The sequence below is a fragment of the Littorina saxatilis genome, linkage group LG9, assembly GCF_037325665.1.
Source record: "Littorina saxatilis isolate snail1 linkage group LG9, US_GU_Lsax_2.0, whole genome shotgun sequence".
Taxonomy (NCBI): domain Eukaryota; kingdom Metazoa; phylum Mollusca; class Gastropoda; order Littorinimorpha; family Littorinidae; genus Littorina; species Littorina saxatilis.
The window spans coordinates 51136261-51160034 of record NC_090253.1 but is presented as its reverse complement, the minus strand read 5'-3'; the positions used below and the strand labels follow the sequence as shown (position 1 = coordinate 51160034).

The window sequence follows — 23774 nt, the reverse complement described above, 5'->3', positions numbered from 1 at the left end:
TCATGAACAGGTCCTGGTCAAGTATTCATAAAAAACAAGCCAAGCACACACAGAAATCAAAATGGGGCGTTTTAGAAAAATGGGTTTCTAGAATTGTGAACCCATTTTGTCCTGACATGAAACACACCTACTTTTGGGTTCGTACACACATTCACAAAACACACTGACATTTGGGTTCACACATGTTATAGAAACACAGACACCTGGGTTTATACACTTCAGTCTTTTCTCTTAAAAACCTTTAAGATCCTACGCTAACGTTAGGGGTCTCCCTTGGTCCAACGTGTGTGAATGTTTTGTGTGTGGACTGTATAGTTATCTGATTTGAACATTTTGCATTATGTATGCATTTTAATGTGCAAAAAATATTCTTGTAATTAATACTGTGGTATTTGTAGAAATGATTGTATACTTTCTTTTCCATAAACCCCAAAGGATATGGGTGGATAATTGATCTGTTATCATGCAAGAACTTTGACTTTTGCCTTCTTTTTGTAGGTTTTAGATTGTGTTTGATGATGATTATTACATAAATCCTTCAGTTCACATAATAGAACCAAATGTTCCATATTTGACTAACTGAACACGAACCCGAAAAATATTTGCTTCATACCTGAAATACAAATCTTGACAACTGGCCAATATAAGGTAAGTATGTTTTTTTGTCAGGTTACTATGAACACTTTGAAAAGCAAATAGTTTTGGGATTCGTGTCCAGTTTGCAGCAGGTGTTATGTGGAAATTGTTCATAGATCTGTGTGTGGGGGAGGGGGAGGAGGAGGAAGATATAGAACCATTTGCTGCCCATTGTGATATCACACACTGAAATGAGTACAGACTGCATCCATGGTTTTTCGTGGTGTGTTTTATTCAACATAAGAAAAAAAGGTAAGTATACTGAGTACACTTGAATCGTTCAAACGGATCATGGACAATTCTGTGCTATACAGCAGTACCTCTCCTAACTCCAACAATAACAACAAACCATATGAGATTTCTTTCGTCAAAAAGTTTCATCTACTTGTGATCCATGACATTACAGTATGCTAAACAAAAAAATTAAAACAATTAAATAGAATATTTTTTTTTAAATCCTTTTCACACATAAGAGCAATCTTTCCTTGTTGACTGTTGCAAGACTGACATAAGCTTTGTTTGTTTGTTTATTTGTTGCTTAACGTCCAGCCGACTACGCAGAGCCATATCAGGACGAGGAAGGGGGGGATGAAGGGGGCCACTTGTCAAGCGATTCCTGTTTACAAATGCACTAACCCATTACTTGTGTCCCAGCAGGCTTTAGTAAAACTAAATTAATACCTACTGGAAGATTACCAGTTTCCAGTATGTTAAAATAGGCTTAACCTATCTACTGCTGGACTTACATCAGAACACTAACAGATTAAACTATACATGAATCGCGAGACAAGCGGCAAGAGAAGAGATTTTTGGAAAAAATACAGGTGAATGAGCAAGAAGGCAGAAAAAAGAAAAGAATTCATGAAGAAAAAGAGAGCATGACAGGAAAGAGGAACCAAAAATCTACCTAACAGCAAACTAGAAAGCTCCTGCGGTTCCAAAAACAGGAGGGGCCTTTAATTTCATAACCGCAGTGCCCCACTGCGGGACTGACATAAGCTGCCAAAACAGAAAATTGTAACCCCATTAATCTTCAGAAACCCTTTCTGAAAGGGTGTTCACTCACAAATAAGGCCTCACTGTTGCAAATCAAATACAAACAAAACAAAATAATAAAACAAACAAAACAAAACGATAAAACATGGCATTTCAAAATCAAAAAAACTAATATTTTTTTCAGTAAAAACTAAACCATAACATGATGAGATTCTCAAGCCAAAGCAACTACAATTTAAGTCGTGCATTTCAGTAAACATTACATTATCTCAAAGAGTGAAGAGTTGGTTGTTTTTTTACTTTCTAGGTACAATACTGCCCTTTTGTAGTAATGATCACTGATAATTTCACAGAACACGTCAAGATAGATTGAAAATCAAAACGCACACACACGTCTATTTCAACATAAGAATTGGAGGCGTAAGTTGTAACCTCATTACTTTTCAGAACCCCATTCTGTTAGGGTGTTCCCTGTTAACTTTCTTGTTGACTGATGCAAGACTGACATAAGCTGACAAAACAGGAAGTACAAGTGGCTTGGCAAAATGTATCCTGTAATAAAAATGAATCTAACCTGAAAAAAACACCACTAAAGAGTGCTAGTGTCTTGTGAATAGTAGGAAACTACCAAAAAAAGGGAAAAAAAGAAACAAACAAACAAAAAGTTACATTAAAAATAGCTTCACAGAACATAATAATAATAATAATAATAATAAATGAGCATTTATATAGCGCAACATCATAACTTTACAATTATGCTCTTTGCGCTTGACACATTTAAAATTCAAACACAGTTATACAAGCATTTACATCTACATTCATAGTCAGCAACGCTTGATTAAAAGCATACACCATCAAACATACATTACAACAGATTCTTCCACTAATAAAGTAATAAAAACATGAATAAAATAGGTAGTAAAAACAAGGAAATACCAGCTGAATACCCTTAATCAAACAGAACATGTTATTAATACTGAAAAACAGCCCTAAATGTGTATACACATTATCACATTATCACTAAAAACATAAGATTGATTGAAGTTTATTTAAAAAAAGAAACACCCATGCAAAAAAATGTCAGCATAGAAATTGGATGCATGACTGTAGTGTAACATTCTTTTTCACAAACCCATTCTGGCCGAGTGTTCACTTGAATGCACACCCTTATTGTAGCAAATCAAACAAATACACCAAAAAAACCTTAAAATAAGATTTTTGCTGACCGCTGAACACTTTAGTTACATATTTTCAAACAGCAAAGAAACATTACATAAATATAGTTAATTTTAAACAGATTTTCCCCTCACAGTATTAAGATAGGAGATTTTCCCGCCAAGACGTGTGACACAGTCCTTCAAAATAAAAAAGTGAAAATGATATTTCAGCAAAATTTTAGCTAAAATATAACACAGCGAGATGTTCAAGCCAAGTCAACTGAAATGTAAGTTTTGCATTTCAACCGTACATATCCCAAAGGGTGAAGAGTTGTGTTTTCTTTTCTTACTTTCTATGTACAATACTGCCCTTAATAAGTATTACAAATAATTTCACAGAAAAAAAGCTGGATAAAATCAAAACTGCATACTAACGTCTATTTTAACATGAAAATAGGATGCAGAAATTGTAACCCTATTATTTTTCAGAAACCCATTCTGACAGGGTGTTCACTCAAATAAATCTAATTGTAGCAAATCAAATAATAAACAAAGCAAAATGATAACACAAACAAAACAAAAATCAAAGAAACTAATATTTCAGCAAAATTCTAGCTTACAAATAACATGCTGAGATTCTCAAGGCAAAGCAACTAAAATTTAAGTCATGCATTTTAGTGAACATTACAATCATACTCTCTCATTTTTTTTTTAGTTTTTTTTTTTTTACATTAGAGACTTTAAGAAGGGCTACCACATTCATATGGTTGGCATTTTCGTGGTTGCAAAAGACACTCGGCGGGGGAACACCATGTGTCGCTAGTACAGCGGTTAAGAGGACAGAAGAATTTCGTTTCGCTGGTCGCACCGGTTCAGAAGTGTCGATCAGATAATACCAGCTGCCTCACTTCTGCTGAAACGCATCAGATACTCAGGCCACAACTCAACACATCATAAACTTTAACTGCTTCATGCATTTTTCTCCTCTAGGCGGCTTGACCAGCCGACTGAAAAGTTGAGTCGGCCTGATGTTTGGGTCGCCATCTTGAAATTTCTTTCGTCTGCTCAGTCACTCACTTACCCAATTCAAGCCTGCTTTACGGCTTTTTAAACTTGATTTCAATGATAAATCGCGCCTAAAGATGTCAGAGCATACATCGATTACACAAGGTAGGCATATTTTATGACTATTCGAATATAAAACGCGACCGAAGTCACTTTCGTCAGAATGACCAATTCTACAAATTTCGTTTCTCTTGGCGAAGCGAATTTCTGTTCGTAGAGATCGGAAGTCACGTGTACTCAAAAAGGTGTGACGTTTTACAACCGAAAATGCCAACGAAACGAATGTGGTAGTGCTTCTTAATCTCTCTATTATCCCAAAGAGTGAAGAGAAGTCTTTTTACTTTCTATGTACAAACCTGCCCTTTTGTAACAGTAATTACTTTTAATTTCTGAGAAATTAAAAATTAAAACATACACACACGCCTTGTTCAACATAAGAACTGGAGGCATAAATTGTAACCTCATCATTTTTCAGAAACCCATTCTATTAGGGTGTTCCCTGGAATACTGCCTCATTGTAGCAAATCAAATACAAAAATAACCCACTTAAAATAAGATTTTTGCCGACAGCTTAACACTTTAGCCACACTGTCAAAAACCAATCAAAGAAATAGCATAAAAAGAGCTTTTCAACAGAATTTGCCCTAATAGATAAAGATTGAATTTTTTTTTCAAATTAAGACTCCTCATTAGAGGTGTGTCACAGTCTGTCAAAATCAAATCAAAGAAAACAATATTCCAGGAAAATGCTAGATTAAATATGGCATGATGAGATTTGCAAGCCAAATCAACTTTCTTTTTTGATGTACAATGCCGTGACTTTCATAATTATTATAACATAAGAATGTAAGATTTAATAAAACCTGCAGATAGATCATTGCCGTGTGGTTACCGTCCTTGAAAATCACATTCTGAGAAAATTGCATTTGAAAGTTTGTGAAGTGTTTTGCTGCGCACAGTGAAGACAGATTGACAAACCAAGAGTATGTGTGCATGCGGGTACTTTTCACTGACATTTTCTTATACTCCAAGTGCTCTTCACAATCCCCTATCAGTCCAAAGTTGCACATATGGACATCAGACTGTTGCTATAACACTCAATGAAACATCAAGTACAATGATTATGATCAGCTGGAAAAAAGGCGTGTGGAATTTTACTTGCTACTCTTGATGTTCTCAGTTTTATCGCAGGAGCAGACATGTGGTTTCTGCTAATTCTTGTTTCCATTGCACAAAAAGTGGCCGATTTTTGATCGGAAATTGCTTCGAAGTAAGCATTATTTTTTCCAAAACTCATGGAACTTTGCCTTTAGGCAGGACGTCAGTCGGGCTTCTGCCAAAATAAACTCTAGACATAATGTTTCCCTGACAATTTCAAGGGATTCAATGATCTAGAGGGAGAAAAGAATATACATTTCTTATTGGTGAAATAGAGTCGGGATGAAATCCAAAAGATTTAGCCCAACATTTGATTCACCGGAAAATGCACCTAGTTGTTGCGTTCCTTGAATGAGAAAAGTTGGATTTTGCAACGAAGCAAATATCTAAGTCAAAATATCATTGTTTCACCAAGAATGAGATACATGAGTGGGAGATGGGTCCGAAGTTCGATTAGCAGTACTTTAGGATGTAACTGGGACAGTCAAGGTGGAGTTTATGTGAGATAAACAAGGCCTGACGTCCTACCTCTGTACCTGTTATTCAGGCGTCGTGGACTCGACATTCACACCGACCGCTAGCTTATTTTTCTTCGTTGCTCGATCTGCCGCAAGTTGTAACTTCCCCTGCCTCTTGCATGATAGACACCCGCCGAATTTATCTTTTAGAGGCCGAGTTGGGAGAAATATCGCTGTTTGAGACGTCGAACCGATTCGAAATAAGGTTCGCGTGTTTATGCGGATGTGGTGCGCGCGAATGCGCAGAACTACTTCCCGGCTGAAAGTTATTGGAAATGACCAATCAGCGAATAGATTTTCAAAGGTAAAGGTCACTTTCCAAATATGGAACATTTTGCAAGTGAAAGTAGCGTTCGCCAGCTCTTGTGTTGCGGCCGTTGAGGGACACAAACGGGCTTTATTTCCATGACTGTGACATCGTCAACAAACGGAAATTCCCGCTGAGTACGCTGCATGCAATAACTTTGACAAACTCATCGACATGTTGCTGCTGCTCTGCCATGAAAAAATCGATTTTTGTTATAAGTCTGCATATTTTTAGCATTCATTCACTTTGCAAATCATCACTTTATTGAAAAAAGAGGATGAAATTGACAAAATAAACATCATGCAGTTATTCTAGGGTGTTCAAACTGCCTAAAAATGATAAAAACCCAAATCACATCATGGGACCATTTTGGATCAAAATTCCGTGCCACCTCTGCCCTTAATCCATGTAGTGTAGTCAATTGTAGGGGTTCCATGGTGACATTGTTATCAGGATGAAAAGAAAAGTTATCTGAAAAATATGATTTATTTCTTTTCAGGTGACGATGATTACGTCCCGCAGTGGGGCACTGCGGTTATGAAATTAAAGGCCCCTACTGTTTTTGGAACCGCAGGAGCTTTCTAGTTTGCTGTTAGGTAGATTTTTGGTTCCTCTTTCATGTCATGCTCTCTTTTTCTTCATGAATTCTTTTCTTTTTTCTGCCTTCTTGCTCATTCACCTGTATTTTTTCCAAAAATCTCTTCTCTTGTCGCTTGTCTCGCGATTCATGTATAGTTTAATCTGTTAGTGTTCTGATGTAAGTCCAGCAGTAGATAGGTTAAGCCTATTTTAACATACTGGAAACTGGTAATCTTCCAGTAGGTATTAATTTAGTTTTACTAAAGCCTGCTGGGACACAAATAATGGGTTAGTGCATTTGTAAACAGGAATCGCTTGACAAGTGGCCCCCTTCATCCCCCCCTTCCTCGTCCTGATATGGCTCTACGTAGTCGGCTGGACGTTAAGCAACAAATAAACAAACAAACAAACGATGATTACGAGGATCAAGTTGGGCCTGGCGTGGAGGGTGAACGGGGCTCCAAGCTGGTGTCTGACAGGGACCCTGATGCTCCCATGGGGTCGCCTTCACGCGGCGGGAGCGTTTAAACAGAGCTACCCCACCCCTTTACTTCTCTTCTTTTGTCTTATTTCTGCCTTACCAGTCCTTTCACCTATATTTCCTTCCAAGAAAACTCTCCCTACTATTCCCTGCAGTTTTCCAATTCTTTTCTTGTTGTCTTATTTCTACCTGACCGGATCCATCACCTTTATTTCACTTACCAAAAGTCTTCTTTTCCACATCCTTATTTCTCTGCACCCCGCATGTCGTAAGAGGCGACTAACGGATTCTGTTTCTCCTTTTACCCTTGTTAAGTGGTTCTTGTATAGAATATAGTCAATGTTTGTAAAGATTTTAGTCAAGCAGTATGTAAGAAATGTTTAGTCCTTTGTACTGGAAACTTGCATTCTCCCAGTAAGGTCATATATTGTACTACGTTGCAAGCCCCTGGAGCAATTTTTTGATTAGTGCTTTTGTGAACAAGAAACACTTAACAAGTGGCTCTATCCCATCTCCCCCCTTTCCCTCGTCGCGATATAACCTTCGTGGTTGAAAACGACGTTAAACACCAAATAAAGTAAAGTAAAAGGGATCCTGATGACGACCAAGTTGTGCAGCCTGAGACTGATGAGTCTGACTCCGACTGTGATAGCGTAATGTATCCTGCCCTAGTTACACCTTGCAAACAAGACAAATCTAGAGCTGATCCTTTACATGTTGCAGAAAAAGCTCCCCAGGAAAACAAATGGGGTAAAAAACATTCATGCAAATTTTGTTCAAAAATGGTAGTAAAAATGTCGACACATTTGACAAAGGTCCATGCTCACGGAGCGGATGTGGCGGCAGTTTTGAGACTTCCCAAAGGATCCAAAGAGAGAAGGAACGGGTTTGTAAGATTGCTCAATGAGGGAGACTATAAACACAACTATGATGTGTTGGAAGGCCAGTCCGGAACAGTCATTCCAAAGTACAGAAAAGCAGGTCGCCAGGTAGGTCAACTTTCAGCCTGCAGGTTTTGCCAAGGGCTATATGCCAAGTCCCTGTTGAGTAAGCATTTGCACAACTGTCCACAAAATCCAGATCCAAGTAAGCACTTGAAGTGGGGCGAGTGTTCCAAGGTAGGATCATACATGCTTCCCATTGGAAAAGAAAAGAACAGTGCCTTCTTTCAAGCTGTTGTTGGAAGAATGAGAGATGACGCCGTCATGAGAGTCATAGCAAATGACAGTCTGATCATCAAGTTTGGTTCCAGGTTGTTCTACAAAAAAGATGTGGAAGAACATACCAGGGGCAACATCAGCAGCCGGCTGAGAGAACTAGGGCGTTGTGGTAGACTACTAATTTTTTTCCCCCAAGCATTTTTACCCATTAAAAGATCCACAGGCAAAAACATTGCACAAAAGAGTCTTTTTATGTGTTTTTGCTTGAGGCAGGTTTCATGGTATCAGGCCATTTTGATAGTCTCAGATTTGTTTAGTCTTTTAAATCCATATCTGTGAGAATCTGCTGTATTTGTTGTATTAACATGCAAACTAGTTGTTGTTTAAATACTTTTTTGAAAATAAAAGTTGAAATTTTTGATAATGTGTTTATTTATGTGCGTGTGAATGGTGGCGATCGTCAAAATACGGATGGATGAATTTACTTTTGCCACAGCATCACTAAACAAAGAACTAAATTCCAACACACACATGCACAAGTATCAATGCTGTGGTGGTTGAGAGTGCCAGAACACATTGAAATGATTGTTTTTCAACAACAATCGATATCCATAACACAAATTCTAACTTATACTAGCTCCGCAAAAAAAAATGTATGGGGATTCGGATCTGTCCGTCGGCATAGCGATATCAAGAGCATCGAAACTAATTGTGATTTCACAGGACAAAAACACAAGTTTACCTAATTTTGTATACTGTAAATACAAGTTTGTGCACCCTTGAAGTGAGTTATAATGTTGCCGAGGTCAATTTGCCCTTGATCGACGCACGGTGACCCGAGTTTCAAAGTTGCGATCCAATCCGTCTAAACAATCTAGCGATCGCCACATTTTTCTTTTCATTCAAAAACTAACCGTTTGGGGAGGAAGTGACGTCACGTTGTTTTACGTTGACGCTCGCGCTCGACAGAAAAAGACCGCAACAGTTTTTCAGTTAAAAAAATCGCAAAGTAATTACATTTTCTGAGGTTTTCTAGTGTCCGTCTAGTAACAATCGCTACTCTAGCGATCGCCACTGAGTGTTGAAGTCACATTTAACTCCATTTTCGACTGTTTTAAGAAACTATTTTGACGCTCAATCGTCACGTTTCAGTGTCGAAACACGTACTGTGCATTTGCAATCAGCCGGTGTGTCCAAACTGAAATGCGAGTGATGCCTCGATTTGTGGCGATCGCTCACGTGGTTGACGGACAGAAATACCTTCTTAGGGGGTAGGGGAACAGTTACTCCTCCATACAATAATGGTGTTCACAAATGATTGCAAACTTGTCTCTTTATAAACTGTTCAGACATGTCTTCTCTTCAATAATTTTCAGTTTTGCTCGGTTTGTTAATCAGGAGCACCCTGCAGTAAATGTTTCATCTGTGACAATGCTCGAAATGTTGACGTAATTCCAATGCCCATATCCTTCTCTTGTTATCTCATCTACCCAAAACCATTGAAGATAGAAAGACATTTATTGAACAAACTAGATGCACAACACCAGTCTTAACACGTTTTGTTCTTACATGTATATGAAAATATTGATGACGGCTGCCACACGGAAATAGAACTCATCTCCAGTGACAAGTCCCTCCAGTGTCCTCGTCGTCTGTGGTCTTGTCAGCGCGACTCCATGTCATGCGCATGGCCTCACGCTTCTCAATGATGTAGCCAGTGATGGGCAAGCCTCCGTCATCTTGAGGTGGCTTCCAGTCCAGCTGGACAGAGTCGCGGGTGATGGCCTTTGCTTCCAAAGGTCCCACTGGTTTTCCCGGTGGTCCTAGGAAAACAACATGAAAATTTCATTAAGATGAATTACAAACAACAAAAGATAACTTTGAAGCTCTAAAGGGAAGCATTATATGAGACATCATGTATGGCATAAAAAGACTTACCACAGAAACACAAACACAGAAAAGAGAATAATACATACAAATACAAAGTACAACACAAAGTACCGTATTTGATGAACTACAAGCCGCGACTTTTTTTCAAAAATAATCGCATTGCGGCTTATAAAAAGATGCGGCTAAAACGTTACCTAAACTTGAATAGCATTCACCTAATGGAAGTCGCCGCGGATTTTCATTTCGCTCGATTAGCGATTACCGGTACTTTATTAGCTCTCTACTCAAGACTCGGCGCTTTTCTCTTTCTTTCGCGAATCTTCGTTTGTCAACAAGTCGTCGTGACAAGATAGCGTACAGAGAAACATCGGATGTATCAGGATCTCGCGCGTGCGAGATTTCGTTTTTTTGTGTCTCGCGATAGTTGGAGGAGCGAGAGCCGCCATGTTGTGTTTTCGTCTGCTCGAAATGTGCGCAAAAGTCGTAAATCATCCCAAAAAAGCTTATTCCGGGCGGGACTACATGTGTGTGTTGGTTACAAATTGTGTGTGTGTGATATTTTTCTTCAAACTTTATCACTTTTCTTCTTTGTTTCACTTGTTTATTCTCGGAGCCGATTTTGCCAAATACCGTACTTTCGTTGCCTGGTTGTTTTGATTGATTGACACGATCTGATTATATTTTTTTCGACGGCGGCTAATATAGTGACGCGGCCTATACGTGGCTCGTCCCAATTTTTTTTTTTAAAGTCGGGGGTGCGGCTTATAAAACGGTGCGTCTTGTAATCCGTCAAATACGGTACAGTAAAACCTGTCAAATAAGGACACCCTTGGGACCAGACAAAAGTGTCCTTATTCTGCAGGTGTCCTTATTAGACAGGTGCAAGTAAACGTGACAGTCAAGTTGAGAGAGAGAGAGAGAGAGTACTGCACATGTACATGTACATTTATAAGAAAAACAGAAGCTGTTTAGATTAAACAGAGAAACATTTAATATTGACTGTTGTAAAACAAGTTTAAAAGCTTTTTATCATATCAACTGTATAAATTTAAATTGTTAAAAAGTTACTGGATCTCATTCATACAACACATTCACATTCACTTCATTCTGCACTCATCAGCTTTTGAAAGAATTTGTCCAGCGTTGTCTGAGTGGACCATTGATGGCAATGTGATTCGCACGTTTGGTTGAAAACCACTCGAACACGGCGTCATTTAGCTCTTCGTATTCGGTTGTCTTCTTCGAAACCCATTTCTGGTCAGCACGTCCGTCTCCCGATTCCCACAACTTCATTATTTTTTCCCGATCGACGCTGATTTTCGAAATCTGCGTTCTCCCACACCCAAGCTCTTGTGCAATCGTTCGGCATGATTTCCCACTTTTATCCTTTGTTCTAAAGTCAGCGCATTTCTTCCTTTTCTTGAATTTGAATTTCTTGCTGCCATCTTGTTAAACACGAATCACTCTTTCGAAGAGAAGATACATTCACTCATACACTTTCACTTCCGTTCCGCCGAACACGTTCCACGCGTTGGATTGGCTGCCTTGGAACTCTAGCAGCCAATCAAATGCGTCGACTTAAAACACTCACCAAGAATAGACTCTATCAGTATTCCAAGCTCTCGTAATCTCTCGCAAACTTCAGAGCATAGCAAAGCATGCGGTACAACGATCTCGTGCGAGCTGCACAAGCCAAGGTTCGAAGTTCTCGCGATGTTCAAATAGCGTGTCTCGCGAGAGCTGCTCAGATACCGACTAATATCAACTGATCGATTTATCGTCTTCTTCGTCGATCGAACTTCCCAGCTTGCTGTGGATGTCCGTATTTAGCAGGTATATGACTTATTATGGACCCAAAATACGTGTCCGCGTCCGTAATGCCGAGGTGGCCGTAACGTACAGGTGTTTTACAGTGTAAAGCAGTCCGTGCCGAGACTGACTGTCCGTATTCTGCGAGTGTCCGCTAAGTCCAGTGACCGTATTTGACAGTTTTCACTGTACAGAGTTTCGCAAGCTGACAAACATTTTGCTTTTAAACTAAATAGACTTTTTCAACTTGAGATTGACATAAAAAAAAAGGACACAGTGACTTACCAACAGGCCTCTTTGGTGTAACAGCATCCGACTCAAGCGGTTTGCTGGTTCCCACTTTGTTGATGGCGAAGATTCTGAAGTAGTGCTTCTTGTCTGTGGCCAGGTTCTTTGCCTTGGTCTTGGTCAAGTCACCATCAACAATGGTCACCTCTGTCCAGGTTTCCTGGTTCTGCGACACCTCAATGCGGTAGTTAAGCACAGGGGCACCGCCATCATCTCGAGGCGCACGCCAGTCAAGGACAACACTTGTTGCATCCAAGTGACTGAAGTAGACGGGTCCCGTAGGAGGTTCAGGAACAACTGGAAGATATGTTTGATAGATGGTCAATAAAATGAGTACATCATTACCAGCTATTGTGTTTTCAGCGTAGCAATAGGGCCCGATATTTAGACGAGACAAGTATAATGCCGACGAGTCGAAGACGAGTCGCATTATACTTGTTCGAGTCTAAATATCGGACCCTATTGCTACGATGAAAACACAATAGCGATTATATAGCTATTCTGACATTAAATTCTGTGTTAAAATCATGTTTTTGTCAGCAACAAGTACCAGAATGGTCCATTTCGTTGAGTGCAGACGATGGTTCCCTTTCCGCATGAAGCCACGGAAATAACCGAACATTGAAAAACCCACGGACATGTATTACGGAGAAAACTCGAGATAACCGGATGTTTAGCATTACGTCAATATGCTAGGAATCATATGACGTCATGACGTATCATGCTTGCCTACGTATATTGTATGTTCGAAAGTCTGACTTCTGTTGGGAATTCGCGTGGTGAAGACTGCGGTAAATCTGCAGATGATAAGAGAACAAGGATTGTCTCAGAAGAAACGACTAAATGTTTCAGACCAGTAACTTCATTTCAACATTGCACTATACAATGGACGTTCTATGTGACAGGAGAGTTTGCTGATTTTGTGTTAAACATTGGAGAGATCGTCTGCTAGAATCAGAGATAGGTCGCTTCAGATTGCAGCTTCTGGAAATTTGCTATCGACATTTGTAACTTAGCTTAAAAACATTCCCGAGAAGAATTTCAAGTTTGTAAAGCTGAAAAACATTCCCGAGAAGAATTTCAAGTTGTCAGTGTATGCTGTTGTCGATAGAAACATCGCCGCGTGGTGCAGATGTGTAAACCAGAACCATGCGTCGGCCATTTTACTCAATATGCTTTTGGATGCCATTTTACTCAATATGCTTTTGGATATTGAGTAAAATGGCCGACTTCGGCAGCAATATGCTTTGATGATAGGAAGAGACTATCCAATCACAGCCCCCGAATTCCCCCACGTGTTCATCAGAATAGCTATATACTGGCATAATAACCATATCATTCAACAAAGATGTTGATTCCACTAACATTTGTATCAAAATGATTAAATATTGGAACAGCTCTACTGAAAAAAGACAACTGCTGACTTATCTTTTTTTGCTGTAAATGACATTATTGCTGTGGTGTTGTGATTGTAAACTTGTGCAGCCCAATTGAAACAGAGTAAATATTGTTGTGTTCTAATCGTAAACTTGTGTATCAATTCTTGAAATACCATGCTTATTGTATTGTCTTTGCTCCCTACATTGGACTCCATCAATCAGGTCAACCATTGCAAAAATTCCACAGTTCAAAACCAAATCAAATGACATTCTCACCAGCTTCCCTTGTTGGTTTGACCAGCTCCTTCATCTCAGTTTCTGGCCCAAATCCCTCCTCATTCTCGGCAGAGACACGGAAGTAGTACTCCTGTCCAGTCACCAAGCCATCCACATCTAAAGTCGTCACTGTGCCCTTGGTGGTTCCGGCCTTAACCCATGAACCCCAGTGCTTGTCGCGACGCTCGACGATGTAGGACTTGATCGGCAGTCCTCCGTCGCTGGTAGGTGGCTTCCATTTCAGCGACACTGCTGTTTCTGTGACGTCTGTTGCTGTCAGTGATTCTGGGGCTGATGGTTTCTCTGCAGAGACAAGGAGAGATTCATTAGTTTATAGCTATGGAATTACATATTGTGTGGGCCAAAAGCAAGTTTAGAGACTTGAAAAATGATAAAATTCTGTTGTTCCAGCTATGTCTTCAACCACAGCCATTTAAAATATGTCACGAAGTCTTGGTTTTGAGCCTATTATGTAAACCTTCATGTCTTTCTTTTCCTTAAATAAACACACACAAAAACAAGAAAAGCTTGGAGTTATTAAAAGTTATCAGAATAAAAAGCATACTCACTGTAAGGACTCATTGGTGTGATGGCATGTTCCGATTCCAGAGGCTTGGACTCTCCAGCAACGTTCTCGGCCTTGACCCCGACAAGGTCCTGTCCTTCCTGCAGAAGGAGCAGGTCGCAGGTAAGACGGTCGCCAGGGACACGCTCCACCAACGTCCAGCTTGTCTTCCACGTCTCGCGCTTCTCCACAGAGTAGTGAGTGACTGGAGATCCACCGTCCTTCTCTGGTGTCTTCCAGGTGACCTTGAAGCTGGTCTTGGTCACGTCTGATATCACCAGAGGGCCTGTAGGCGGTGATGGTGGGACTGTTGAGAGAAAAGTGGGGTGGTTTAGTAAGTGTGTCACTGGTTGCCTTATCTTTTTTCAACTGACAGGTTGGGTCATGCAAAAAATATACCTGTGGAGTCAAGTAATGATTGCACATCAGAAAGCAAAATGATATTTTAAGTTTGATGTGAGAACTAGCTGTAACAACGCTAAACTGATTCAACAATGCTTGCTGACTAATCCTCAATCTACAACGTCACTGAAATTAAAAATTTTAGTAATAAATTTTCATTTGATTAATATACTTACCCAACTCACATATAGCAATTAACCCTGGTTCAGTGCTGGTATCGCTGTACGCGTCCCCTTGGTAACAAGAAAGACGCCTCTAAAAAAGAGTGACCGAGACCCGTAAGGGTGTCTAGGCCAGCCCGGAAACGAGGCTGCCTTCCGTATGCGCGCGCATACTCCGCCATATGCATCATTCTAAAACGAAGCCCAACTCACTTCTTTTTTAGACATATATAACCCCACAGCGGGGAGGCGGGAGGGAATAAACGATGTGAGTTGGGTAAGTATATTAATCAAATGAAAATTTATTACTAAAATTTTTAATTAAATTACATATCTTACCCAACTCACATATAGCAGATTGCTACTAAAGGTTGGAGGGCACTTTACCCAAATAGGAATCGAGATTTTGTCCTGCCTCTACCCGAGCAGGTAACCCAGAAACGCATCCTGTCTCAAGGCATAGAAATCCCTGAGAAAGACATCAATGAAGAACATTTCAAGAAAGCCAGTAAGCCGACTCAAGAACTTCCGCCAGGAGATTAAAATGAAGATCAACTAGAGTGGAAGCCCAATCTTTTGCCTCATGAGGCCTGGCTGTAGTAAAGGGCAAGACTGCCCTGACATTCCCTGCCTGACTCTGCCACCAGCCAAGAGCTTGCCTAGCAATGGTGGAGACCCACTTGGCTAACGAGACTTTCAACATATCTCTAAACCGTACCATGATGAATGAGATAAAAAGAAGTTTCTGAGTCTCCAAACGAGAGTGCACAGTCCGAAACAGAAATCTGCTGAGGGCTCTAACAGGACAAAAATGTACATCAGGATCTCCAAGAGCAATAAACTTGCTCAAGAGAGGAAAGTTGAGTCCGCGCCACCCGAAGAGAGAGGACTGACTGCTCCCCCCCCCCCTTTTAATTCCTTGCCAACACTTGAAGGCATGCCTAAACAATGTGGCAGTCTATAAAGCTAAGGTTAACTTAAGTAAGTCATTACCTCCACCAAAGTCGATAGAAAAACTTTCTATCCTTAACCAGTGTTTAACGTCGTTTCTAACCGTTCAGGGTTAAAAAGCGACGGAGTTGAAAAATAAGAACAAGTGCTGTTAGAATCAATAATCTGAAAAGATCCATGCAAGCTAGAAAAATCATTGAACCCGAAATGATCAAAAGGCTAAATATGGCTCTGGAGGAGCCAGAATATTGCTAAAAGGTTTAAAATGTGCACGAAGCTGGATTCTCCAAATTCTGCTTACTTGCCAGAAAATTTGAAGGAACCCTAAGAACCATAGATCAGTCTTTCTCCAAAGAGCTGTCCATAGCAAACCTAGCCAGAAAAAACCTTCTGCATAGAACACAGAAACTCTGAACCAAACCCAGAGTTGAGGCAGACGCCCCTAAGTATCTCAAGTGAACCCTTACAGCAGACATTCAAGTAATTCCAATGTGAGAAAGCAAAGATGCCTTCTTGCCAGCCTAAAGAGGTCTGGAAACCAAGATTGCAAAGACCCGTACTGTGCGACCAACAGGTCGCCCAAACTAACTCAAAAAGAGCCCTGTGAAAGCGAGGGTATGGAGCCCCAACCCAAAGTGGATAACAGCCAGCCTGAAGCTTTTCGTTTGGAAACGAAAAACAGCCAAGACCTGCCCTGCGCTTTCCTTTTACCGTGAGATTCTCTTAGTTAGAGAACCCGCGTGCCTAGAAGCGGGCTCAAAAAGAGACCTTTCAAACAAGAAAGAGATTAACCTCTAGCCAACAGAATAATACTTAAAGGGCAGAGGCTTACTCTCAGGTAAAAAACGGCAAAGTAAAATCTTTGTATATGAGTCCTGTCGGACCACAAAGATAACCTGTTAAACGAAACCGCCCAAGCGAGAGACTAAAAGCCAGTTACGTACAAACGAGCCAATCATAAAGAAAAGATGCCGCAATCTCCCAGAGCTAGGAGACCTTGATCCAACAGACAGTCTCTCCTTGCTATCGCCATCACCAAACCCGAGGGCGGTTCCATAGAACGAAAAACAAGAGAACCTAAGTCCTTAAGCTTGGAGTTACCCGAAGCCTACAGAAAGCGCTCTGCGAGTGACACGCTACTTGGGCGTAAGAAACAAGCTAAAGCACCAACACCACCACAGGCAAATAGTCGTGCGTTGCCCACAAAAGTAGTGGTGACAAAGAAGACTCGCTTGCGAAAACTTCCGCAAGAACAAGATGACCCCGCCAGAGGATCTAAGAACTTAACACTCGAAGATTCTCCTCAGAAAGCTCAAACCAACTACAAAATGCCGCGAACCGCGACACAGCTGAAGTATGAGCCTCCCCATTTCCTCCTCTTGTTCCAGCATCATAACGAACATCGAAATGATGAGAACCAGTCACCCATCCCGATAAGGCAAAAACTTGCCAACAATCGGAAAAGTTTTGAAAAGTTTCAAACGTCATAACACCATGCCAGATCTCCATCCACCTGACTCACGCCAGCTGGAAGACTGGAAGAGAAAGTGAAAACAGCCTGTAAAAAAGGCAAAGGAACCGCAGAAACGGAACCAGAAGCCAAAAGCTGAAAAGTGCCGACTACCAACACCACAGTGTTAACAGTAGAAGGATATCCCGTCCTGCACCCAGAAGTCACAGCCGCAAAAGCGAAAGCGCAACAGGCCGTGGATAAGTAAACATCGGGACCACCCGGTTGCACAGAAACACACCGGACGATCCCGTTGTACCTCGAACCATTTCAGCTGCGAGCGCCACTGCACTTGCTAACTTGAAACAGAACCTAAAATCAGTGCTTTACAGAAAAACAGGAGCACCTTAATCTGAACAGCCTTCATGCACCTCCGTGCAATCCGGAAGCTGACTCCATGCTAGACTTAAATCTCCAACAAAGAATCAGCCCTACTGCTCGCTTCCTGCCCCCCTGCTCGGTATCAAAGGTAGGAAAGTGACCCCCAGAGAGACTCGCATGGTCAACCCAAGAATCACCCAGCCCACCAACTTCCTGCCCCCCAGGGCGGAAGCTTACGTTGCCTAGGGCTCTTAGCCGCTGCTGAACGTGCGCCAGAAAGCGGAAGAACAGACACGGTTTCAACACTTCACCGCACAAAGCTTGCTACCTCCTGCGAACGTACACCACTTTCACCGGAGAACCCGGCTACACGCGGCCCTTTGCCAACTCCAGGGCAATGGACAACGATTCCCGGAAGCTGAAGTGAACATCCTGTTCCTCCGAACTTCCAGAAGTCATCAAACCGGATAGAGGTGGAGGAAGTAAAGCTTTGCTCTCAACCACCCCCTCCAGTCAAAACTTAAATGCCGTTTTCGCCGCCCACGTCACTGCGCTGGACAACCTGAACGGCAAGTTAAGCTGGGTGTCGTCCATCCCCGTGAACGCACCCTCATATGGAAGTAACTTCGTTATCCTCTCCTTCATGCTCGCAATCGCAATCGGGAAGGTGACCCCCGCCTTTCGCGGTCCACCAACTTCCACAATACTTAAATGCCATTTTCCGTCGACCACGTCACTGCGCTGGACAACTTGAACGGCAAGTTAAGCTGGGTGTCGTCTATCCCCGTGGACGCACCCTCATAAGAAGGTTTCCTCGTTAACCTTTCCTTCATGCTCGCAATCGCAATCAGGAAGGTGACCCCCGCCTTTCGCGGTCCACCAACCTTCACAAAACTTAAATGCCGTTTTCCGCCGCCCACGCCACTGCGCTGGACAACTTGAACGGCAAGTAAGCTGGGTGTCGTCCATCCCCGTGGACGCACCCTCAAATGGAAGTATCCTCGTTATCCTTTCCTTCATGCTCGCAGTCGCAATCAGGAAGGTGACCCCCGCCTTTCGCGGTCCACCAACTTCCACAAAACTTAAATGCCGTTTTCCGCTGCCCGCGTCACGGCGTTTGGACAACTTGAACGGCAAGTAAGCTGGATGTCGTCCACCACCGTGGACGCACCCCTTCCTGCCCCCTGGGCGGAAGCAGATGCCTTTCAACCTGACCACAGTCTACCGACGAGGCGGGAAGAAAAGGAACATCTGTTCGCTTGTCAGGGCCCTTAGCACCCACTGACACCCCGACTAAGCGGTGGATATCAGCCAGTGTTTCAGAACTTTCACCTGGGATTAGACCCGAGGCTACTCCCTCAAGACAACGCTCACGTGGAGTACACATACCTTGTGAAGAAGGACAGACGCCGGAGACCGTGAACTCCCCACATAAGGTCACAGCAGGGGACGAACGACCACTGTCCAGAGACGAACACACAGCAACCCCGGCCGGGAGAGCACGTAGTTCTGCCTTTGATGACGCAGTGCCAGCTGCCAAAGCAGAAACCTGTGAACTTAAAGTCAAAAGCAAAGAGGCCACGTCTACAGACGCAAGCCCAATAACAACATGTTTAACACCGAGCCCGGACTAATCCGTAGGCTTAAAACAAAGGTGGCCACTGCACCCGGTGTTCACCGGCGGTCACCCATCCAAGAACTAACCGGGCCCGACGTTGCTTAACTTCGATGAAAGGACGAGAACCGGTGCTTACAACGTGGCGAGGCCGTTGGCCGGCAAAATGGGGGTTCCGGAATAGTCACCAGTGTAGTAAACAAACTGGAAGCGGACTTGTCTACCGGCTAAGCGGGTAAAACAATCAACACATCAAAAGATTTTTAGCAAGAGAATCTACAACAGAAACGGACATAGACCGGATTGTTTAGACTTCCTAAAAGCTTTCTAAGGAGAAAAGGGCACAGCAGCTACCTATTAAGAAGCTGCCCTCTTCTTAGCATTGTCAGCCATGACGGAAAAACGACTCACGAAAAAATTTCTGAGAAACATCGCAAGTCCAAAATACGGCCAACAAAATTGCCAAAATCAAGCAAAATACAAGGAACGACCTCACCTCAACATAGTTGTGAAGTCCAGATGACAAGAAGAGACCAAGAGGAACAAACAAAGTCAAAAAGACTAAGTAACAAAGGCTGAAACAGCCAGAGCGTACAAAATGCGACCAGTCCCACTGACGCTGAGTTTTTAGAATGATGCATATGGCGGAGTATGCGCGCGCATACGGAAGGCAGCCTCGTTTCCGGGCTGGCCTAGACACCCTTACGGGTCTCGGTCACTCTTTTTTAGAGGCGTCTTTCTTGTTACCAAGGGGACGCGTACAGCGATACCAGCACTGAACCAGGGTTAATTGCTATATGTGAGTTGGGTAAGATATGTAATTTAATTGCAATTCAACTCACAGATAGGCTTTTCCATTTTCACTGGTTTGGCTGTCTTCTGCTTTTCGCCAATGCCCACATCATTCTCTGCGGACACAGCAAAGAAGTAGTCCTTCTCTCGCTCCAGATCAGCGACAGTGCACCGAGTTCTGAAGCTCTCGACTGTGGTGACCTTCTCCCATTTGTCTGTGCCCTTCAGAGACTTCTCTATGATGTAGCGACGGACCCTGGATCCGCCATCGTTCTCTGGTGGGGTCCACTCCAAGGTCAGGCCGTCCTTGGTGATGTTCTTGATCAGCAATGACGCTGGTGCATCAGGAACACCTGAAGTTTAACAAACATTAGTCAATTTTGTATCAATATGTTTAAGACACATACGTTCAGACAAGAGACAGTAGACCAATGTTGAAAGAAAATATTACATTGGAACCTTTCTAGTAAGACCCTCCATTATATGAGACTCCCTCTACTACAAGACCTGAATTGCTCACATGTTTTCTTCACAGTGTCACTAAATTCACCTCCATTATAGGACTCTCTCTCTATTAAGACCCACATTTCTCAAACTCTACTGACATATCACAATCCCTTCAGCTATTGCTCCATATTTGCAAACACTCGCAGTCCAGTTATTTCAAAGGTTTTCTTCTTATGAAAAGAGACTTTTCAAACACTTACTGAGGATCTTCTCTGGGCAGATGGGTTCTCTGGACTGCAGAGGCAGGCTCTGTCCCTCAGCGTTGACTGCGATGATCTGCAGCATGTACTGGCTGTCCGCAACAAGGCCGGTCAAGGTCACTTTGGTTTCTGTCGTCTCCTGGACGGTGGTGAAGGTGGAACGAGGGATGATGCGGGTCTGAACGATGTAGTTGGTGATGGGCGTGCCACCGTCGCTGTCCGGAGCGGTCCAAGACACATCTGCTGATTTATCTGTGACGTTGGACACGCGCAGGCCTGTTGGTGCTGATGGCACATCTGTCAAGAGAAAATTGTGTGATAAGAGTTTGAATGCTGAAGTACTGTTGGTTAAAGACCTGGGGAGCATTGAATGACAATGGGATAGTGAAAAGTTCAGTTTCACGAATGATCGCATTTTAATGATGAGGCTAGACGATCATTACAATATGTGGAAATTAAAGCATGCATGACTCTGGCAACAAAACTTCAAGGATTTTTATTTCTCTGCTGCACTTTCTCTGTTCAACTTGAAAAGAAAAATAGTATATCAAGATTATTGTTTAAGCTGCCTAAATCTAGTTTGTTTGTTTGCTTAACGCCCAGCCGACCACGAAGGGCCATATCAGGGCGGTGCTGCTTTGACATTTAACGTGCGCCTCACACAAGACAGAAGTCGCAGCACAGGCTTCATGTCTCACCCAGTCACATTATTCTGACACCGGACCAACCAGTCCTAGCACTAACCCCATAATGCCAGACGCCAGGCGGAGCAGCCACTAGATTGCCAATTTTAAAGTCTTAGGTATGACCCGGCCGGGGTTCGAACCCCGACCTCCCGATCACGGGGCGGACGCCTTACCACTAGGCCAACCGTGCCGGTTCTAAATCTAGTTAAACTTCCCTTGTTCCTATCAATACATTTTCATGCCAGGATTTAATGCTCTTCATTGAACAATACTGACATTTCTGCTTTGAGACCGAGTTAAAGTAAATCATTCCTTAACCCCAACTCACCATAAGGACTCTTGATCCTAACAGGCTTGTCCATCTCCAGAGGTGGACTGGGCCCAGCCTTGTTCTCTGCCATCACACGGAAGAAGTAGTCTGACCCAGTGGTCAAGTTCTGGATGGTGTTACTGGTCATGTCGGGACTGATCTTGTCCACACGGCTCCAGGTGGAGCGAGGGAACTCGCGCTTCTCCAGCACGTAAGCTGAAAGCGGCAAGCCTCCGTCATCCTCTGGAGCGCGCCACTCGATGGTGGCTGACGTTTTGGTGGTGCTCAGGACCTTGATGGGTCCTTGTGGTCTAGATGGTGGCTCTGGAAAAACCACAAAGGAGTGTTACTGCACTTTGGCAAGAACAGTGTGCATAAAATCAACATAACTCTGCAGAACATTTGTTTCCATTACAAAATAATTATGAGCAAATGTACAGGTTGTCAAATGCTTGTGAAAGATAAAACAGTTAAGATGCACATACAAGTTCAGTTAATGCTTGCAATTCCTGAATATCAGAGACCAGTGCAAACTAAACAAAACATCAATTCTCATAAACATGTTCGCTTTCCGTCAATGTTCTCACCGACGCCATCTTTGTTTAGCAGGCTAAAGCCGACAGCTGAATCGGCCCGTTCATGAATTTTCGGAATGAAGACACTCGGTGAAAGGGAAACTTAGTCCCAAATGGAAAGTTCATATTCGGGTCGAAGGTCCACTTCCTTCGATACGGAGGTTATGTTGTCATTATTTTATCGGAGATTTGATCTGGAAAATCGACTTTAGGGTTGTAGGTAGGACTTTACAGATCGAATCCAATGGAACCACAACAACTACTCTACCCCCCCCCCCCCCATTTTTTCTCAACGGATTTAGACGATTCAGAAAAATGGTCCTGGGAACGAACTTTTGGGCGGAATTCCGCCAATTGGCGGAAGAATCTCATCCCTGATTTCAGCTTTGTGGCTTAAAAATTAATTAATGACTTTGGTCAAAATCTGAAAATTGTAATCAATTTTTTTTTATTTACATAAAACGATCCAAATTTACGTTCATCTTACTCTTCATCATTTCCTGATTTCAAAAACATATAAATATGTTATATTCGGATTAAAAACAAGCTCTGAAAATTAAAAATATAAAAATTATGATTAAAAATAAATTTCCGAAATCGATTTAAAAACAATTTCATCTTATTTCTTGTCGGTTCCTGATTCCAAAAACATAGATATGATATCTTTGGATTAAAAACACGCTCAGAAAGTTAAAACGAAGAGAGATACAGAAAAGCGTGCTATGCAGCACAGCGAAACCACTACCGCGCTAAACAGGCTCGTCAGTTTCACTGCGTTTTGCACGGCGGACTACGGTCATTGTGAAAAAATGCAGTGCGTCAAGTAATTTGAAGCCTCCCTAAAATGGGGTGTTCAAGCTAGACCTTTTTAAAGGGCAATTTCATAATAACACGATTTTAGAGGTTATCAATTTTTGCACAGAAAGAAAATCAAAATGATGTGAAAGTGAAACTTGGCACCATTACTTTGTCCAAAACAAAGCACCAATAATACAGTGAGTGTGGTTTGTGTGCATTATTCCATTCCAGTTTCCACAGCTTCACATTACTATTGCAATTTGATGCAAGCAAAGAAAAAGAAAGCTCTCAATACTAAAACCATGAATCCTTTGTTCAGATCTAGTACGGTACTTCCATAGTTGTTTGTTTCAGCTACCCCCTCCCTCTTCCCCATTGTTCAAACTTACAAAGATATTTTTTTTAATGAAATTCAAGTGCCAGAACTATGGGAGAGATCCCCCTCCCCCTCAATCTCCAGTAGAATCTTTGACCTCATGAAAAGGATTTACCAAAGAAGATTCTGACAGACGAGTGATCGCATTTGGGTACATCTGTGACTTTCTGTGCGTGTTCAACACATTTTAAAAACCATCCGAAGGCAAATCTTGTTTAAAACAACAACAACAACAACAACAACAACAACAACAACAACAACAACAACAACAACAACAACAACAACAACAACAACAACAACAACAAC

General features: G+C 42.1%; 2 protein-coding genes and 1 long non-coding RNA gene across 3 annotated transcripts in view; 1 reads left to right on the top strand and 2 right to left on the bottom strand.

Annotated features, from left to right (window-relative positions):
• Window positions 1–8475, top strand: part of LOC138976412 (uncharacterized) — a 556176-nt gene extending 547701 nt beyond the window's left edge. Inside the window, exon 2 of the long non-coding RNA XR_011458981.1 lies at window positions 6573–8475. This is a non-coding gene — a long non-coding RNA (uncharacterized lncRNA). The remainder of the gene's footprint in view (window positions 1–6572) is intronic.
• On the bottom strand, window positions 848–21872 carry LOC138976394 (twitchin-like). The gene is made up of 7 exons (XM_070349245.1): window positions 21738–21872; window positions 20724–21020; window positions 20067–20369; window positions 14269–14571; window positions 13700–14002; window positions 12042–12341; window positions 848–9880 (listed from the first exon to the last, which is right to left on the bottom strand). The coding sequence occupies exons 1-7, from the start codon at window positions 21865–21867 to the stop codon at window positions 9672–9674; spliced, it is 1845 nt and encodes a 614-aa protein (XP_070205346.1). The 5' UTR covers window positions 21868–21872; the 3' UTR covers window positions 848–9671.
• A 336-nt stretch (window positions 21873–22208) lies between these two features.
• LOC138977256 (uncharacterized) overlaps window positions 22209–23774 on the bottom strand; it is a 10899-nt gene continuing 9333 nt past the window's right edge. Inside the window, exon 4 of the mRNA XM_070350162.1 lies at window positions 22209–22228. Within this exon, the coding sequence (XP_070206263.1) occupies window positions 22209–22228 (20 nt within the window). The remainder of the gene's footprint in view (window positions 22229–23774) is intronic.